A 15491-nucleotide genomic window follows, 5' to 3' on the forward strand; every position below is an offset into this window, starting at 1 on the left:
TGGACTGGGAATGCACTTGGAGTAACTGGGCGCTATGGGGTCAGTGGATGACAAGTAGACTGGGGATGCACTGGAGTCACTAGATGAGGCCTTGGCTGGGATCAGGGTTCTTTGTACTCTGAAAACCTTTAGACGAGGTCCTACTATCTTTGTTCCTAGCACTGAAGGCACTAGATGACATACACGTGGAGTGACTGGGTGCATTGGAGACACTAGATGACATGTGGACTGGGAATGCACTTGGAGTAACTGGGCGCTATGGAGTCAGTGGATGACACGTAGACTGGGGATGTACTAGATTACATGTGGACTGAGACTGCACTTGGAGTAACTGGGGGCCTTGGCTGGGATCGGGGGTTTTTGTACTCCAAACCCTTTAGATGAGGTCTGTCTATCTCTCTTTCCAGCTACACCCAGCAGATAAAGACTCCAACAATGGTGGCAGTCAGCAACTGCAAGAGGGAGCTAAAGTTATGGGTTGAGTTCCTGTCTGGCGGGGTTTCCACAGCTTGAAAATTGTCCGCCTGCCAGATCTGTTGTCACAGACAGGTCCGTGTCCTCAGGGAGAGAGACAGGCCAGGAGGTTACAGGAGCGTGCCAGAGGCTGCGTGGAGACCACTAAGCAGAAAAGCGCACCGGAGGAACAGGGGCACATTGGGTGCACAGGATTCACTACATGTCATGTGGACTGGGAGCACACTTGGAGTCACTGGCTACATTGGATACACTGGATGACATATTGCCTGGGAATGCAACTGGGCACACAGGAGACACTAGATGACAAGTGGACTGGGAAAGTACTTGGAGAAACTAGACGCACTGAAGTCACTAGATGACATGTGGATTGGGAATGCACTTGGAGTAACTGGGCGCTATGGAGACTGGGGACGCACTGAAGACACTATATAATGTGGACTGGGAATGCACTTGGAGCAACTGGGTGCTGTGGAGTCAGGGGATGACACATAGACTGGGGACACACTGGAGACACTAGATGACATGTGGCCTGGGAATGCACTTGAAGTAACTGGGCTCTATGGAGTCAGGGGATGACACGTAGACTGGGGATGTACTAGAGACGCGAAATGACAAATGGCCTGGGAATGCAACTGGATGCACTGGGAACACTAGATAACAAGTGGACTGAAATTACGTGAACTAACTAGACTAGCACTTGATGACGTGGACGGAGGAGCACATTTAACTGGGCACCATGGAGACACTAGATGACACGTAAACTTGGAGGACACTTGAAGTAACTGGGTGCATGGAAGTCAGTAGATAAAATGTAGACTGGGGACACACTGGAGACACTAGATGACATGTGGACCGGGAATACACTTGGAGTAACTTGACGCGATGGAGTTAGTAGATGACATGTAGACTGGGGACACACTGGAGACACTAGATGACATGTGGACCTGGAATGCACGTGGAGTAACTGGGAGCAATGGAGTTAGTAGATGACATGTGGACTGGGGGACGTACAGGAGACACTAGCTGAAACATAAACTAGGTGCGCACTTGGAGTGACTGGGTGCATTGGAGACACTAGATGACATGTAGACTGGGAATGCATTTGGAGTAACTGGGCACACGAGTCACCAGATGGTGCATGGTCTGGGAACAAACTTAGAGTAACTGACCGCACCAGAGCCACTAGATGATATTTGGACTGGGAAAGCACTTGAAATAATTAGGTGCACTGAAGTCAGTAGATGACCCATAAACTGGGAGTGCACTTGGGAGTAACTGGGTGAATTGAAGTCACTAGCTGCCATATGAATTGGGAACACACTTGGAGGCAATCGAAGACATGTAGACTGGGAACTCACTTGGAGAAACTGAGTGCACTGGAGACAGTAGATGACATGTAGACAAGGAAGGCACTTGGAGTAACTGGGTGCACTGGTGATAGTAGATGACATGTAAACAAATGCACTTGACTTGGTGTCTGGGCGCACTGGAGTCACTAGGTACCACGTGGGTTGGGAACACACTTTGAGTCACTGGGCGCACTGGAGTCACTTGGTGCCACGTGGACTGGGAGTGCAATCAGAATCACTGGAGTCACAAGATGTCATGTGGACTCTGAACACACTTGGATTCCCTGAGCTCACTGTAGTCATTAGAGGACACCTAGATTGGAGCACAGTTCAAATCACTAGGTGTATTTGGCATACTGAAGTCATTAGATGACTTGTGGACTGGGAGCACACTTGGAGTCACTGGATGCACTAGAATTACTAGAGCCCACATGGCTGGGAGTGCTCAGGAGGCAGAGAGTATGGCATACAGGTAAGTACTGCAGGGGGGGAGGGACTCAGGTGAATCATAGCGATGAATCGCTCGAACACTGAGCCATGTGTTGCTTTGCAATTTAAAGTGGCACCAGTAAAGAGAGCTGTTTTTGATTGGTCGCACCATCAGTCAAGAGAACTGTACCCTGCCTGACCACAGCACTGACTCTCCAGATGAAACCAGGAAGTGCAGCCAGCTGTGTTCCGGAGAGAAGACCTGGAACTGGATCTCTGGAGAGGTGTGTGTGAGATCCCTAAGAAAGTCCAATAAGGTCTATTTGCATCTTCTTATCCAGTCACTATGTGCTAGTCCTTTCCTCTTTTGTTTGGTTCCTCCACCTGTCTGCTGTGCCAGAACCTATTACTAGAACTACAGGAGGTTCCATTGCTGACCTCCTTCTGAAAATGCCAGCTTCCTGGGCATCATTCTGATCCACCAGTTTCAGCGACCAAAACAAGAATGCAGATCTGGAAAGGGAGAATGCATGATCTTCACCCTTGTTCAGGGATGGTGACTCCGAAAGCAGAGGATCCACTGAATCGGACAATTGGAGACAAACCAGGAAGGGGTTATTTTTGTACTAACAGATAAAGAGAATCTGTCACTGTGATCGGTTCTCTTGACAGCCTTCCCAGCATTGACGCTCTCCTTCCCTGCACTCCACAGCTGCTGCCTGTTGGAGGACCGCGGCTCTATTATTGTTGGGTCAGAAGGAACTTTCAGTCTCGGATCCCCAGGGGAGGGAAGGGTGATTATGGAGAGACCTTCAACTTTTTGAAGCTAAGAAAAAGCCAATAATTTTTTTATTTTTTTTTTTGTTCATTTTTTAATAAATGTTATCATTTTGTTCCATGTGCAGGATTTGCCAGGTTGATTAAGTTGTGATGATAGTGCAGTTGTGAAGAGGTGAGCAAAATTTTGACTGTGGAGGTATTAAGGATGGAGGAGCGGAGTCATATAACAGAGAAGATATTAGACCTCACTCTGGAGATCATCTCGCTGCTGACCGGAGAGGTGAGGAGGATTCTGGGAGGTCACATGACATCACTCTTATCTCTATTAATAAAACACAGAACTGACCGGAGAGGTGAGGAGGATTCTGGGAGGTCACATGACATCACCTTCTATCTTTAGTATTAAAACACAGACCCAACCCAAGAGATGAGGAGGGGTCAGAAGGGTAAAATGTCATGACTTTTTTCCTTTTTCAATACAGAGTTTTCCTCCTGTGAAATCTGGTGGCCAGGTAACCATTACAGTCCCTCCACCTCCCTCCCTGACATCTGAAGGAAACAATAAGAAGATAGTAGAAGTCACCCAGAAGATCATTGAGCTGCTGACAGGAGAGGTGAGCGGTGCCGGGAATTCTGGGACATTATCCAGTAACAGACAAGGGATGTGTCTGGATGGTGACTGTATCATTGTGTGTGTCAGGTTCCTATAAGGTGTCAGGATGTCACTGTCTATTTCTCCATGGAGGAGTGGGAGTATATAGAAGGACACAAGGATCTCTACAAGGACATCATGGTGGAAGACCGGCCGCCCCTCACATCACCGGGTAAGAAGAGACTTTATTGTAAAGGAGAGAGCAGTACGGAGGGTCCACCTAGATCCCCCATCATCTGATAAACACATAGAAACAATGTATTCAGTCAATGTGTGTGTTTCCTACAGATGGATCCAGTAATGGGAACCCACCAGAGAGATGTCCTCTGTATTCCTGGAATTCTACAGAGGAAGATCACACCATCTATTACCAAGATCAGGTTGGTTGCACGAAGAGTTCCAGAAAAGTTACTCCACTCTGCTCTGTATAATGTGTGTTTATGGTTTTCATTTATTTTTTTTTTCTAAATTTGATTATCTTTGTAGGCAGAAGATGTCATTTCTTTTAAAGTTGAGGTCAAGGAAGAAGAGGATGAGATGTACTTAATGTACGATGAACCGTGTAAGGAGGAGGAAACATTTGTAGAGATCAGTACAGGTGAGTAAAAAAAAAAATACTTAATAATATTCAAACTCCATCTGCTATGTTCTTTATGTTGCTCCATCTCCCCTCTCCTTCACACCACACCATCTCCCATGTCCTATACAATTCACCATCTCCCGCGTCCCCCACACGGCACCATCTCCCGCGTCCCCCACACGGCACCATCTCCCGTGCCCTTCTCCTGTATCCCCCACACTGCACCATCTCCCCTGTCCTCCTCCCTTATCCTCCACACTTCACCATCTCCCCTGTCCTCCTCCCTTATCCTCCACACTTCACCATCTCCCATGTCCTCCTCCCTTATCCTCCACACTTCACCATCTCCCAGGTCCTCCTCCCTTATCCTCCACACTTCACCATCTCCCAGGTCCTCCTCCCTTATCCTCCACACTTCACCATCTCCCGTGTCCTCCTCCCTTATCCCCCACACTTCACCATCTCCCGTGTCCTCCTCCCTTATCCCCCACACTTCACCATCTCCCCTGTTCTCCTCATGGGTCCCCCACACTTCACCATCTCCCCTGTTCCCCTACTTTATCCTCCACACTGCACCATCTCCCAGGTCCTCCTCCCTTATCCTCCACACTTCACCATCTCCCAGGTCCTCCTCCTGTGTCTTCCACACTGCACCATCTCCCAGGTCCTTGCCCTCCCGTTTCTCCCATTAAAAAGTTTATTTTATATAATTTGCAGATGAATACAACGTTGTTAAAACCTATTCAGATGATGAGCTAGAAGGTGACGATCTAACAGAAGAAGGAGAAAGTCCTATTATCCCAAATATTCCCCCAGGACCAGTTGCTACTTCTAATTGTGAGGAGCCATCGCACATCGGAGAAATATTTCCTGACTCAGAGAATCAGGGTTCTCTTCCTCAAAACGTCAACAATATGTTGAGGAACGTCACGGGCTCAAAGCCCCTCTCCTGTTCGGAGTGCGGGAAATGTTTTGCCTATAACTCGGGTCTCATCATACACCAGAGGACTCATTCAGGGGAAAAGCCGTTTTTGTGCCCCGAGTGCGGGAAGTGTTTTGCTCAGCGTTCCAATCTGGTAAAGCATGCAAAGTTTCACCGGCAGGAAAGGCCGTTTTCCTGTTCAGAGTGTGGGAAATCGTTCACTTTGAGGTCATCTCTGGTTGAGCACCTGCGGATACACACCGGCGAGCGTCCGTACTCCTGCTCCGAATGCGGCAAATGCTTTACGCTCAAATCCATCCTGGCGGAACACCAAAGATCTCATACGGGTGAGAAGCCATTTTCCTGCCCCGACTGCGGCAAGCGATTCACTCGCCGATCCAGTCTTGTTGACCATCAGGTGGTGCACGGGGCCGAAAAGCCGTTCTTGTGCCACGAGTGTGGTAAACCGTTCGCCCGCCGCTCCTACCTTGCCGATCACCAGAGGATGCACGCCAGCCAGAGCCCCTTCGCTTGCCCGGAGTGCGGGAAGAGCTTCACACGGATGTCATTTCTCATTAAACACCGAAAGGGTCATACCGGTGAGCGGCCCTTCCCGTGTACCGAGTGTGGCAAAAGCTTCAAGGACAAAATGACTCTGGTTAAGCACATCCGGACGCACACCGGGGAGAAGCCTTTCCCTTGCTCACACTGCGGGAAACGTTTCACCCAGAAGGCCAATCTGATGAAGCACGAACGTGTTCACACCGGAGAGAAGCCATACTGCTGCTCGGACTGTGGGAAAAGCTTCTCGCACAAATCCAACCTGGACAAACATCGCCGGATTCACACCGGAGAGAAACCCTTTCAGTGCACAGATTGTGGGCGGAACTTCACTCTGAAATGGACACTTATGAAGCATCAGAAGACTCATAATAATCCGCAGGAATAAATTCTGGTTCTGGGGGTCCAAAGGTTCAATAAACTTTTTTTTTATATCTGGTCTCCCAGTTTGATTTTCTCTCTAGTTCTTGGTGTTTTCAATCTGGAAGGCTGTCCTTATCGCAATTTCTGATTTGGCTGTGGAGTAATTTTCTTGGTCTTTGCTTGGCAGTCAGGCCCCTTTCACACTGCCGCGATTTTGCCGCGATTTCAGTTGAATGCCTGTGTAAACTTGAGGTCTATGGAACTCAACTCGAGTCAGAGTCGGACCAAAATAATACAGGGAGTTGTACAGATCTGACTGGTTTATCGTTGGGTATACGACTTGTCATGCGACTCTGATGTCCAAAGTCGCACAAGTGTGAAAGGGCCGTCAGTGGAAAGGTAGATAACGTTAGTTTAGGCCCCTTTCACACTTGTGCAACTTTTCCTGTGACTTTGGACATCAGCTTCGCATGACAAGTAGTATACCCAACGATAACTTTAAGTTGCACCGACTTCAAAAGTAGTCCCTGTACTACTTTTGGGCTGACTCTGATGCGAGTTGAGGTCCATAGACCTCAAGTTTACACAGGCATTCCCTGAAGTCGTGGCAAAAACCGCGCAACTTTCAAGTCGCAGCCGTGTGAAAGGGGCCTTAGAGATGCACCGAAATTTCGCCCCTACCCCCCCAGAAACATTTCGGCTGAAAATGGTGTTATCGGAATGCAGATAAGAGAAAAGGTGCCAATAATGGCACTGAAAACGCACCTCGTTTTAAACGCAAATTCATGGTAATTTGGGGCCGATTTTACTGTGCTTATAGTGTTTTTTTCATAGGTCATTTGACTCAAAACCGCACCAATAAAAGTAACACGTGTTAATGGTGTGTTCTTGCTGCGTTGTCAATGCATTTGAACTGGGAGGTGAGTTTTATTTAACCATTTCCCATCTGGGCCAATTCTGGCACTTTGCTCTTACATGCAAAAATCATCATCCCTTTTTTTTTTTTTTTTTTTCTAGAAAATTACTCAGAACCCCCAAACATTCATATATGTTTATTTAGCAGAGGGCATAAAATGGCCGTCGTTGCAACTTTTTATGTCACATGGTATTTGCGCAGCAATTTATTTATTTTTTTAAAACGTGTTGATTTTTGGAAAAAAAACAGTTTCATGAATTTAACCCTTTCATGACAGCCTATTTTATGACATTTGTTGCTTGCAAGTTAAAATCCGTATTTTTTTTTTGCTAGAAAATTACTTAGAACCCCCAAACATATATTATATTATATATATATATATATATATATATATAATATATTTTAGCAGAGAATCTAGAGAATAACATGACAATTGTTGCAATATTTTATGTCACACTGTATTTGCGCAGCGGTCTTTCAAACGCAATTTTTTTTTTTAGGAAAAAAGACTTTCATGAATAAAAAAAAAAAAAAAAAAAAAAAAAACAGTAATGTTAGCCCAAATATTTTTTTTGTATAATGTGAAAGATGATGTTACGCCGAGTAAATAGATATCCAACATTTCATGCTTTGAAATTGCGCCCACATGTGGAAAGGCGACAAACTACGGTACCTAAAAATCTCCATAGGCGGCAGTTTAAAAAAAAAAAAAAAATTGCGGTTACCAGGTTAGAGTTACAGAGGAGGTCTAGGGCTAAAATTATTGCTCTCATGCTGTTGATCGTGGTGATATCTCACATGTGTGATTTGAACTCCGTTTACATATGCGGGCACGACCTTACGTGTTCTTTTTCTTTAATGCGCAAGCTCGCGGGGATGGGGGCGCTTTAAAATTATTTATTTTAAGTTTTTTTACATTGTCACTTAAAAAAAAAAAATGTTAATCACTTTTATTGCTGTCACAAGGAATGTAAACATCCTTTGTGACAGTAATAGGTGGTGTCAGGTACTCTTTATGGAGGGATGGGGGGTCTAAAAGACCCCCCATCCCTCCTTTACACTTCAAAGTATTCAGATCGCCAAAAACGGCGATTCTGAATACTGTCTTCTTTTTTTTTTTTAATGGCGCCATTGTAAACCAGAAGTGACGTTGTGACGCCGCTTCCGTGTTTACAGAAAGAAGACTGGAAAGAAGTAGTTTCCGGCTTCCTTCCAGTCTTACTTTAGCCGGCAGAAGTGCCAGATCATGTCTCGGGTCTCCCGGTGGGACGTCCCCTCTCGCTCCTCCAGAATAACAGCCAAGCCGCTTTTAGCCACATCGGTTGCTATCCCTAAAGAACCGACCGTCTGCTCTAAAAAATGGTACCGGGATGATACCTGCAGCTGCAGGCATCACCCCGTATAACCCCTTAAAGGTGAGGCCGCATATATGTGTACGGTCAATGGGAAGGGGTTAAAGTACCAATTGAGCATGGTGTAAACACCACGGCCTACCTGAGTATTGTTGCTGACCATGTCCATCCCTTTATGACTACAGCGTCCCCATCTTCTGATGGCTCCTTCCAGCAGGATAATGCACCATGTCACAAAGCTCCAATCATCTCACCACTGGACAATGAGGTCCCTGTACTCCAATGGTCTCCACACTCACCAGATCTCATCCAATAGAGCACCCTGGACAATGAGGTCACTGTACTCCAATGGTCTCCACACTCACCAGATCTCATCCAATAGAGCACCCTGGACAATGAGGTCACTGTACTCCAATGGTCTCCACACTCACCAGATCTCATCCAATAGAGCACCCTGGACAATGAGGTCCCTGTACTCCAATGGCCTCTTCACTCACCAGATCTCATCCAATAGAACAACTTTGGGACGTGGTGGAACGGGGATTTGCATCATGGATATGCAGCAGACAAATCACTATGGACCAAAATCTCTGAGGGACGTTTCCAACACCTTGTGTTGCCACCAACAATGAAGGCAAAAGGGGGTCCAACCCAGTACTAGCAAGGTGGACCTAATAAAGTGGCCAGTGAGAGTATAGCTCTGAAATGTTCTGTAGTGCTACACAGAGCAGGTTCTATCAGTGTCCTCAACAGAGGAGCTTACACTCTAATGCCCCCACACACACACACTATTGTTATTCTACATTTATATGGTGCTGACACATACCACATTGCTAGCCAATAAAGAATTGCCACAATGGATGTTACAGAGTAGCCGGATTCATTGTATCCGAGGATTATTGCTACACTTCAACGACATTTGGGCCAGAGCGCCCGTCTCCAGTCTCCTAGGTAATATGCGGTAGAGCGTGTTGTAGTTGTTGAACTGGGCTAGTTAGACTCTTTGAGATAACATGCAAAACATTTGTTTGTATCCTTGAGATAACACCCTTGGAAAGGGTTTTGTTATATCTTTTGAATAGGGCTCATTCACACGGGCGCTTCCCCCATAGAGGGAGGATTCCTATGTTTTCAAGGGGAACATCTGCCTCTTACTTTTATCCTAGCCAGTTTCTTTTCCTAAGGCCCCTTTCACACTTGTGCGACTTGGGACCCCATGATTTCCAATGAGTGCCATTCATATCTGTGCGACTTCAAAGTTGTCCCTGTACTACTTTTGGTCCAACTTTGATGCGAGTTGAGGTCCATAGACCTCTAGTTTACACAGGCATTCCCCGAAATTGCGGTAAAATTGCACGACTTTCAAGTTGCGGCAGTGAGAAAGGGGCCTTAGATGCCTTTTTTGGAATAGAAAAACACAAATATTCACAATAGAACCTTCTCCATTGGATTGAACTCATGTAAATGTATTTTTTGGGGATTTTCTGTGATGGACCAACACAAAGTGGCACATAATTGTGAAGTGGAAGGAAAATGATAAATGGTTTTCACATTTTTTTTACAAATAAATATGTGAAAAGTGTGGTGTACATTTGTATTCAGCCCCCCAGAGTCAATACTTTGTATAGAAACACCTTTCACTGTAATTACAGCTGCAAGTCTTTTTGGAGATGTCTCTACCAGCTTTGCACATCTTTGCAAAATAGCTTCGAAATTGGATTTAAGTCTGGACTTTGACTGGGCCATTCTAACACATGAATATGCTTTGATCTAAACCATTCCATTGTAGCTCTGGTTGTAGGTTTAGGGTCGTTGTCCTGCTGGAAGGTGAACCTCCTCCCCACTATCGTCTTTTGCAGACTCTAACAGGTTTTCTTCTAAGATTGCCCTGTATTTGGCTTCATCCATCCTCCTATCAACTCTGACCAGCTTCTCTGTCCCTGCTGAAGAAAATCATCCCCACAACATGATGCTGCCACCACCGTGTTTCACGGTGGGGATGGTGTGTTCAGGGTGATGTGCGGTGTTCGTTTTCTGCCACACATATAGGGCGTACACACGGTCGAACTTTGTTCGGACATTCCGACAACAAAATCCTAGGATTTTTTCTGACGGATGTTGGCTCAAACTTGTTTTGTTTACACACGGTCGCACAAAGTTGTCGGAAAATCCGATCGTTCTGAACGCGGTGACGTAAAACACGTACGTCGGGACTATAAATGGGGCAGTGGCCAATAGCTTTCATCTCTTTATTTATTCTGAGCATGCGTGGCACTTTGTCCGTCGGATTTGTGTACACACGATCGGAATTTCCGACAACAGATTTTGTTGTCGGAAAATTTTATCTCCTGCTCTCCAACTTTGTGTGTCGGAAAATCCGATGGAAAATGTCCGATGGAGCCCACACACGGTCGGAATTTCCGACAACACGCTCCGATCGGACATTTTCCATCGGAAAATCCGACCATGGGCAATAGCGTTTTGCTTTTAGGCAAAAAAGTTCAATTTTGGTCTCATCTGACCAGAGCACCTTCTTCCACATGTTTGCTGCGTCCTCCACATGGCTTCTCACAAACTGCAAACAGGACTTCTTATGACTTTCTTTCAACAATGTCTTTCTTCTTGTCACTGTTTCATAAAGAGCAGATTTGTGGAGAACACGACTAATAGTTATCCTGTGGACAGATTCTCCCACCTGAGCTGTGGATCTCTGCAGTTCCTCCAGAGTTACCATGGACCTCTTGGCTGCTTCTCTGATTAATGCTCTCCTTGCCCGGCCTGTCAGTTTAGGTGGACGGCCGTGTCTTGGTAGGTTTGCAGTTGTACCATACTCTACATCTTCAGATGATGGATTGAACAGAGCTCTGTGAGATGTTCAAAGCTTGGGATATTTTTTTATAACCTAACCCTGCTTTAAACTTCTCCACAACTTTATCCCTGACCTGTCTGGTGTGTTCCCTGGCCTTCATGATGCTGTTTCACTAAGGTTTTCTAACAAACCTTTGAGGGCTTCACAGAACAGCTGTATTTATACTGAGATTAAATTACACACGCAATTGGTTCCACTAGATTTTAGTTAGGGGTATCAGAGTAAAGGGGGCTGAATACAAATCCACCCCACACTTTTCACATATTTATTTGTAAAAAAAATTGAAAACCATTTATCATTTTCTTTCCACTTCACAATTATGTGCCACTTTGTGTTGGTCTATTACATTTTTGTTTGTAACATGACAAAATGTGGAAAATTTCAAGGGGTATGAATACTTCTGTATGTCCAATCTTTCCAAATTTCCCTGGATGTTGTCTTGTTCCATAGGTCAGCTTTATAAAGACTTGACACCATAGCGCTAAGAGTTCCTAAAGAAGCCGGGCACAGTACTTCTGATGATGACGATGACCACTGTGCAACACAGACTGGATGATCAATGCATTGTAAGTCCTCTGAAGACTGGGATATCTTGTGACTGCACAAACAACAAAAAGAACAAAAGGTGCCTAGTGCAGTTTTCCAAGCACTTTAATAGAGGATCAAAGCTATACTCACAAAACCAATCATAGTGTTGTATAAAACCCAGGAACCAAAAGCAAGCCCATCGTAAAACTCCTCGGGTTCAAAATGATGATGGTAACAGGCTGACGAGTTTCAGAGGATATGCCCCCTTCATCAGAGCAAAACTCTGATAAAGGGGGCATGTTCCCCGAAACATGTCAGCCTGGTACTATTATCCTCTTGAACCTGAGGAGTTCTATGATGGTTCCTGGGTTTTATACAACGCTATGATTCACACTGGTTTTGGGAGTATAACTTGTATCTTTGATCCTCTAATAAAGTGCTTGGGAAAATGCACTAGGTGTTTGCGCCCTTCTTTTTGTTGTTTGTGCAGGTTCAGTTACAGGCATCATTGATATCTTCTTTTACTGCCTGCGATTCCCTGCACCGTAAAAACAATCATAGTGGCTGCCCTGTGGTGCTTTTACTGGCTCGCCTGTGCATTCGGCAAGCCAAAGAAGGAGTCGGCCGGCGCCAGAAGTTGATCATACAGAAACCGGTGGGCCAGATGGTCCCCGGAAGTCGCTATGACCTTTTCGGAGCCTCTGCATTTGAAAATATGCCGCTGCCTCGGCCGGGAAGTCGAGATCATTATTGTTTTGTTTTTTTATTTCAGGCTTCCCAGCCTAAAGACGAGATGTGGGCACTTATGGACCCCAGATCTCACTGTAAAGAGGATCTTTCATGCCCTATTCCTATTACAAGGGATGTTTACGTTCCTTGTAATAGGAATAAAAGTGATAAAAAAACAAAAATTTAAAAAAGAAAGCGTCAAAATAGAAAAATAAAAGTCAAATAAACAATGAAAACATTTTTTTAAGCGTCCCCGTCCCTGCGCACAGAAGCGAACGCATACGTAGGTCGCGCCCACATATGTAAATGGAGTTCAGACCCACACATGTGAGGTATCCTGGCAAACGTTAGAGCGAGAGCAATAATTCTAGTGCTAGATGTCAAAATAGAAAAATAAAAGTAAAATAAACAAAAAGGAAAAACGAAAGTGCCCCCGTCCCCGCGCGCAGAAGCGAATGCATACGTAAATCGCGCCCACATATGTAAATGGGATTCAAATTACACATGTGAGGTATCGCCGCAAACCTTAGAGCGAGAGCAATACTTCTAGCACTAGACCTCCTCTGTAACCCTAAACGGGTAACCTGTAAAAGATGTTTAAAGCGTCGCCTTTGGGCATTTCTAAGTACCGAAGTTGGGCGTCATTCCACGGGTGTGCGCAATTTTAAAGCGTGACATGTTAGGTATCTATTTACTCTGCGTAACATCAACTTTCACATTATGTGAAAAAAATGTGCTTACTTTACTGTTTTTTTTTTTTTAATGCATGAAACTGCCCCCCCCAAAAAAAAAACGTGGTTGAAAAATTGCTGCACAAATACTGTGCGAGATAAATAGTTGCAATGACCACCATTTTATTCTCTAGGGTCTCTGCTTAAAAAAACACATATAATGTTTGGAGGTTCTGAGTAATTTTCTAGCAAAAAATAAAAATGATTTTTGCATGTAGGAGAAAAGTGTCAGAATTGGCCTGGTAGGCAAGTGGTTAAAGAGCCTGTATCCCCAAATATTCTCGCCCACTGAGAAACGGAAATGTTAGGTGTCGTCCTTTTTTTTTTTTTGCATAGTCTTTATTAAAGTGGATGTTCCGCTTTTTTCCTTTTTTTCAAGTCAGCAGCTACAAATACTGCAGCTGCTGACTTTTAAAATATGGACATTACCTGTCCAGGGCGACCGCGACGTCGGCACCCGAAGCCGATCTGTCCCTCGGCTGTCGGGAGCTGCCGCCGCCATCCTCGGTAAGGGAATCAAGAAGTGAAGCCTTGTGGCTTCACTTCCTGGTTCACTACTGCACATGCGCGACTCGCGGTGCTCCACTGGTCCCATCTGTTTTCTGGGACCCATGTGTCTCCCAGAAGACAGCGGGGGGGGGGGGGGGGGAGTGGTGTAGATACCCGCAGGTGGCTCGGGTATCTATGCCCGGAAGTGGGAGCAAAATACCTGTATTAGACAGGTATCTGCTCCCCCTCCCCCCTTAAAGGTGCCAGAAGTGACACTGGAGGGGGGAAGGAACCGGAAAAGCGGAAGTTCCATTTTTGGGTGGATCTCTGCTTTAAGTAAAGCCACATAATAGAGGTCATACACCAAACCTTGTGTATATTTGTCAGTTGCAACATGAGTCTACTTGAAAAGGATAATCGGTCTCTGGCATGAGAGAGCGTACCTAGCAGTATGCATTCCACCAAACTGGCAGAATAAAAGCATTGTTGTTGACAGTATCAGAAGCAAAGACCTCGGGGCTCAGACCTGTCTGTAGTGCGTCTTCCACAAAGACCCTATGTAGTGTGGAGGGTCTCCTTCCATGATGTGGACAAGTGATCTATACCAAGTAATCTGGCTGCACGGCACTACCGGAGTAGGTGGCACCCATCACCTAGTACAGTGATGGTGAACCTTGGCACCCCTAGATGTTTTGTAACTACATTTCCCATGATGCTCACCTACACTGCAGAGTGCGTGAGAATCATGGGAAATGTAGTTCCAAAACATCTGGGGTGCCAAGGTTCACCATCACTGAGTCCTAGTAGATGGAGGTTCAGGCTGAATAACCTTGTGTGAACCAAGTGGGGGGCTTCGTTACGGAAGAAAGAGCCCATCTGTCCCCAGATACAGCTGACTGGCTGATGCTTGTAAAAATTAGCCAGTCCTGGGTCAACTATAATTTCCAAGCCCCTTCTGAAGACGCTACAGATGGAAATTGGTTTTGGAATGTAGTCCCAATCTAATCCTGCTGAAATCTTGTGGGCATGGCCAAAAAGTAATTGTGGTCAGTAAAATGGGTGATGACTGACTGCATATGGCATGTAGTGTGGCACTCTTCCCCCTTTGCTATGTTTTAGACATATAAGGGTCTTGGGCTACACTGTAGAGAAAGTGGGAGTAAAATATTAACCCCCAAGCAATGGGGTCAGCAATAATAACCCCCAGCATTGGGGTCAGCAATAATAACCCCCAGCATTGGGGTCAGCAATAATAACTTCCAGCATTGATGCCATTTGACGCAATAATAACCCCCAACATTGGTGTCAGCAATAATAACCCTCAGCATTGGGGTCAGCAATAATAACCCCCAGCATTGGGGTCAGCAATAATAGCCTCCAGCATTGGGGTCAGCAATAATAACCTCCAGCATTGGGGTCAGCAATAATAACCTCCAGCATTGGGGTCAGCAATAATAGCCTCCAGCATTGGGGTCAGCAATAATAGCCTCCAGCATTGGGGTCAGCAATAATAACCTCCAGCATTGGGGTCAGCAATGATAACCTCCAGCATTGGGGTCAGCAATAATAACCCCCAGCATTGGTGTAATTTTACGCAATAATAACCTCCAGCATTGGTGTCAGTAATAATAACCCCCAGCATTGGTGTAATTTTACGCAATAATAACCTCCAGCATTGGTGTCAGCAATAATAACCCCCAGCATTGGTGTCAGCAATAATAACCCCCAGCATTGGTGTCAGTAATAATAACCCCCAGCATTGGG

The 15491-nt window shown here is 45.5% G+C and overlaps 1 protein-coding gene across 1 annotated transcript in view; it reads left to right on the top strand.

The window, feature by feature from the left end:
- The window catches only part of LOC141106779 (uncharacterized), a 99518-nt gene extending 93334 nt beyond the window's left edge, over positions 1–6184 (top strand). The window contains exons 12-16 of the mRNA XM_073597706.1: positions 3518–3649; positions 3736–3859; positions 3976–4067; positions 4174–4285; positions 4985–6184. Of these exons, the coding sequence (XP_073453807.1) occupies positions 3518–3649; positions 3736–3859; positions 3976–4067; positions 4174–4285; positions 4985–6138 (1614 nt within the window). The 3' untranslated portion in view covers positions 6139–6184. The remainder of the gene's footprint in view (positions 1–3517; positions 3650–3735; positions 3860–3975; positions 4068–4173; positions 4286–4984) is intronic.
- Positions 6185–15491: the final 9307 nt, after the last annotated feature.

This window comes from Aquarana catesbeiana, linkage group LG08 (assembly GCF_042186555.1).
Source record: "Aquarana catesbeiana isolate 2022-GZ linkage group LG08, ASM4218655v1, whole genome shotgun sequence".
NCBI classification, from domain to species: domain Eukaryota; kingdom Metazoa; phylum Chordata; class Amphibia; order Anura; family Ranidae; genus Aquarana; species Aquarana catesbeiana.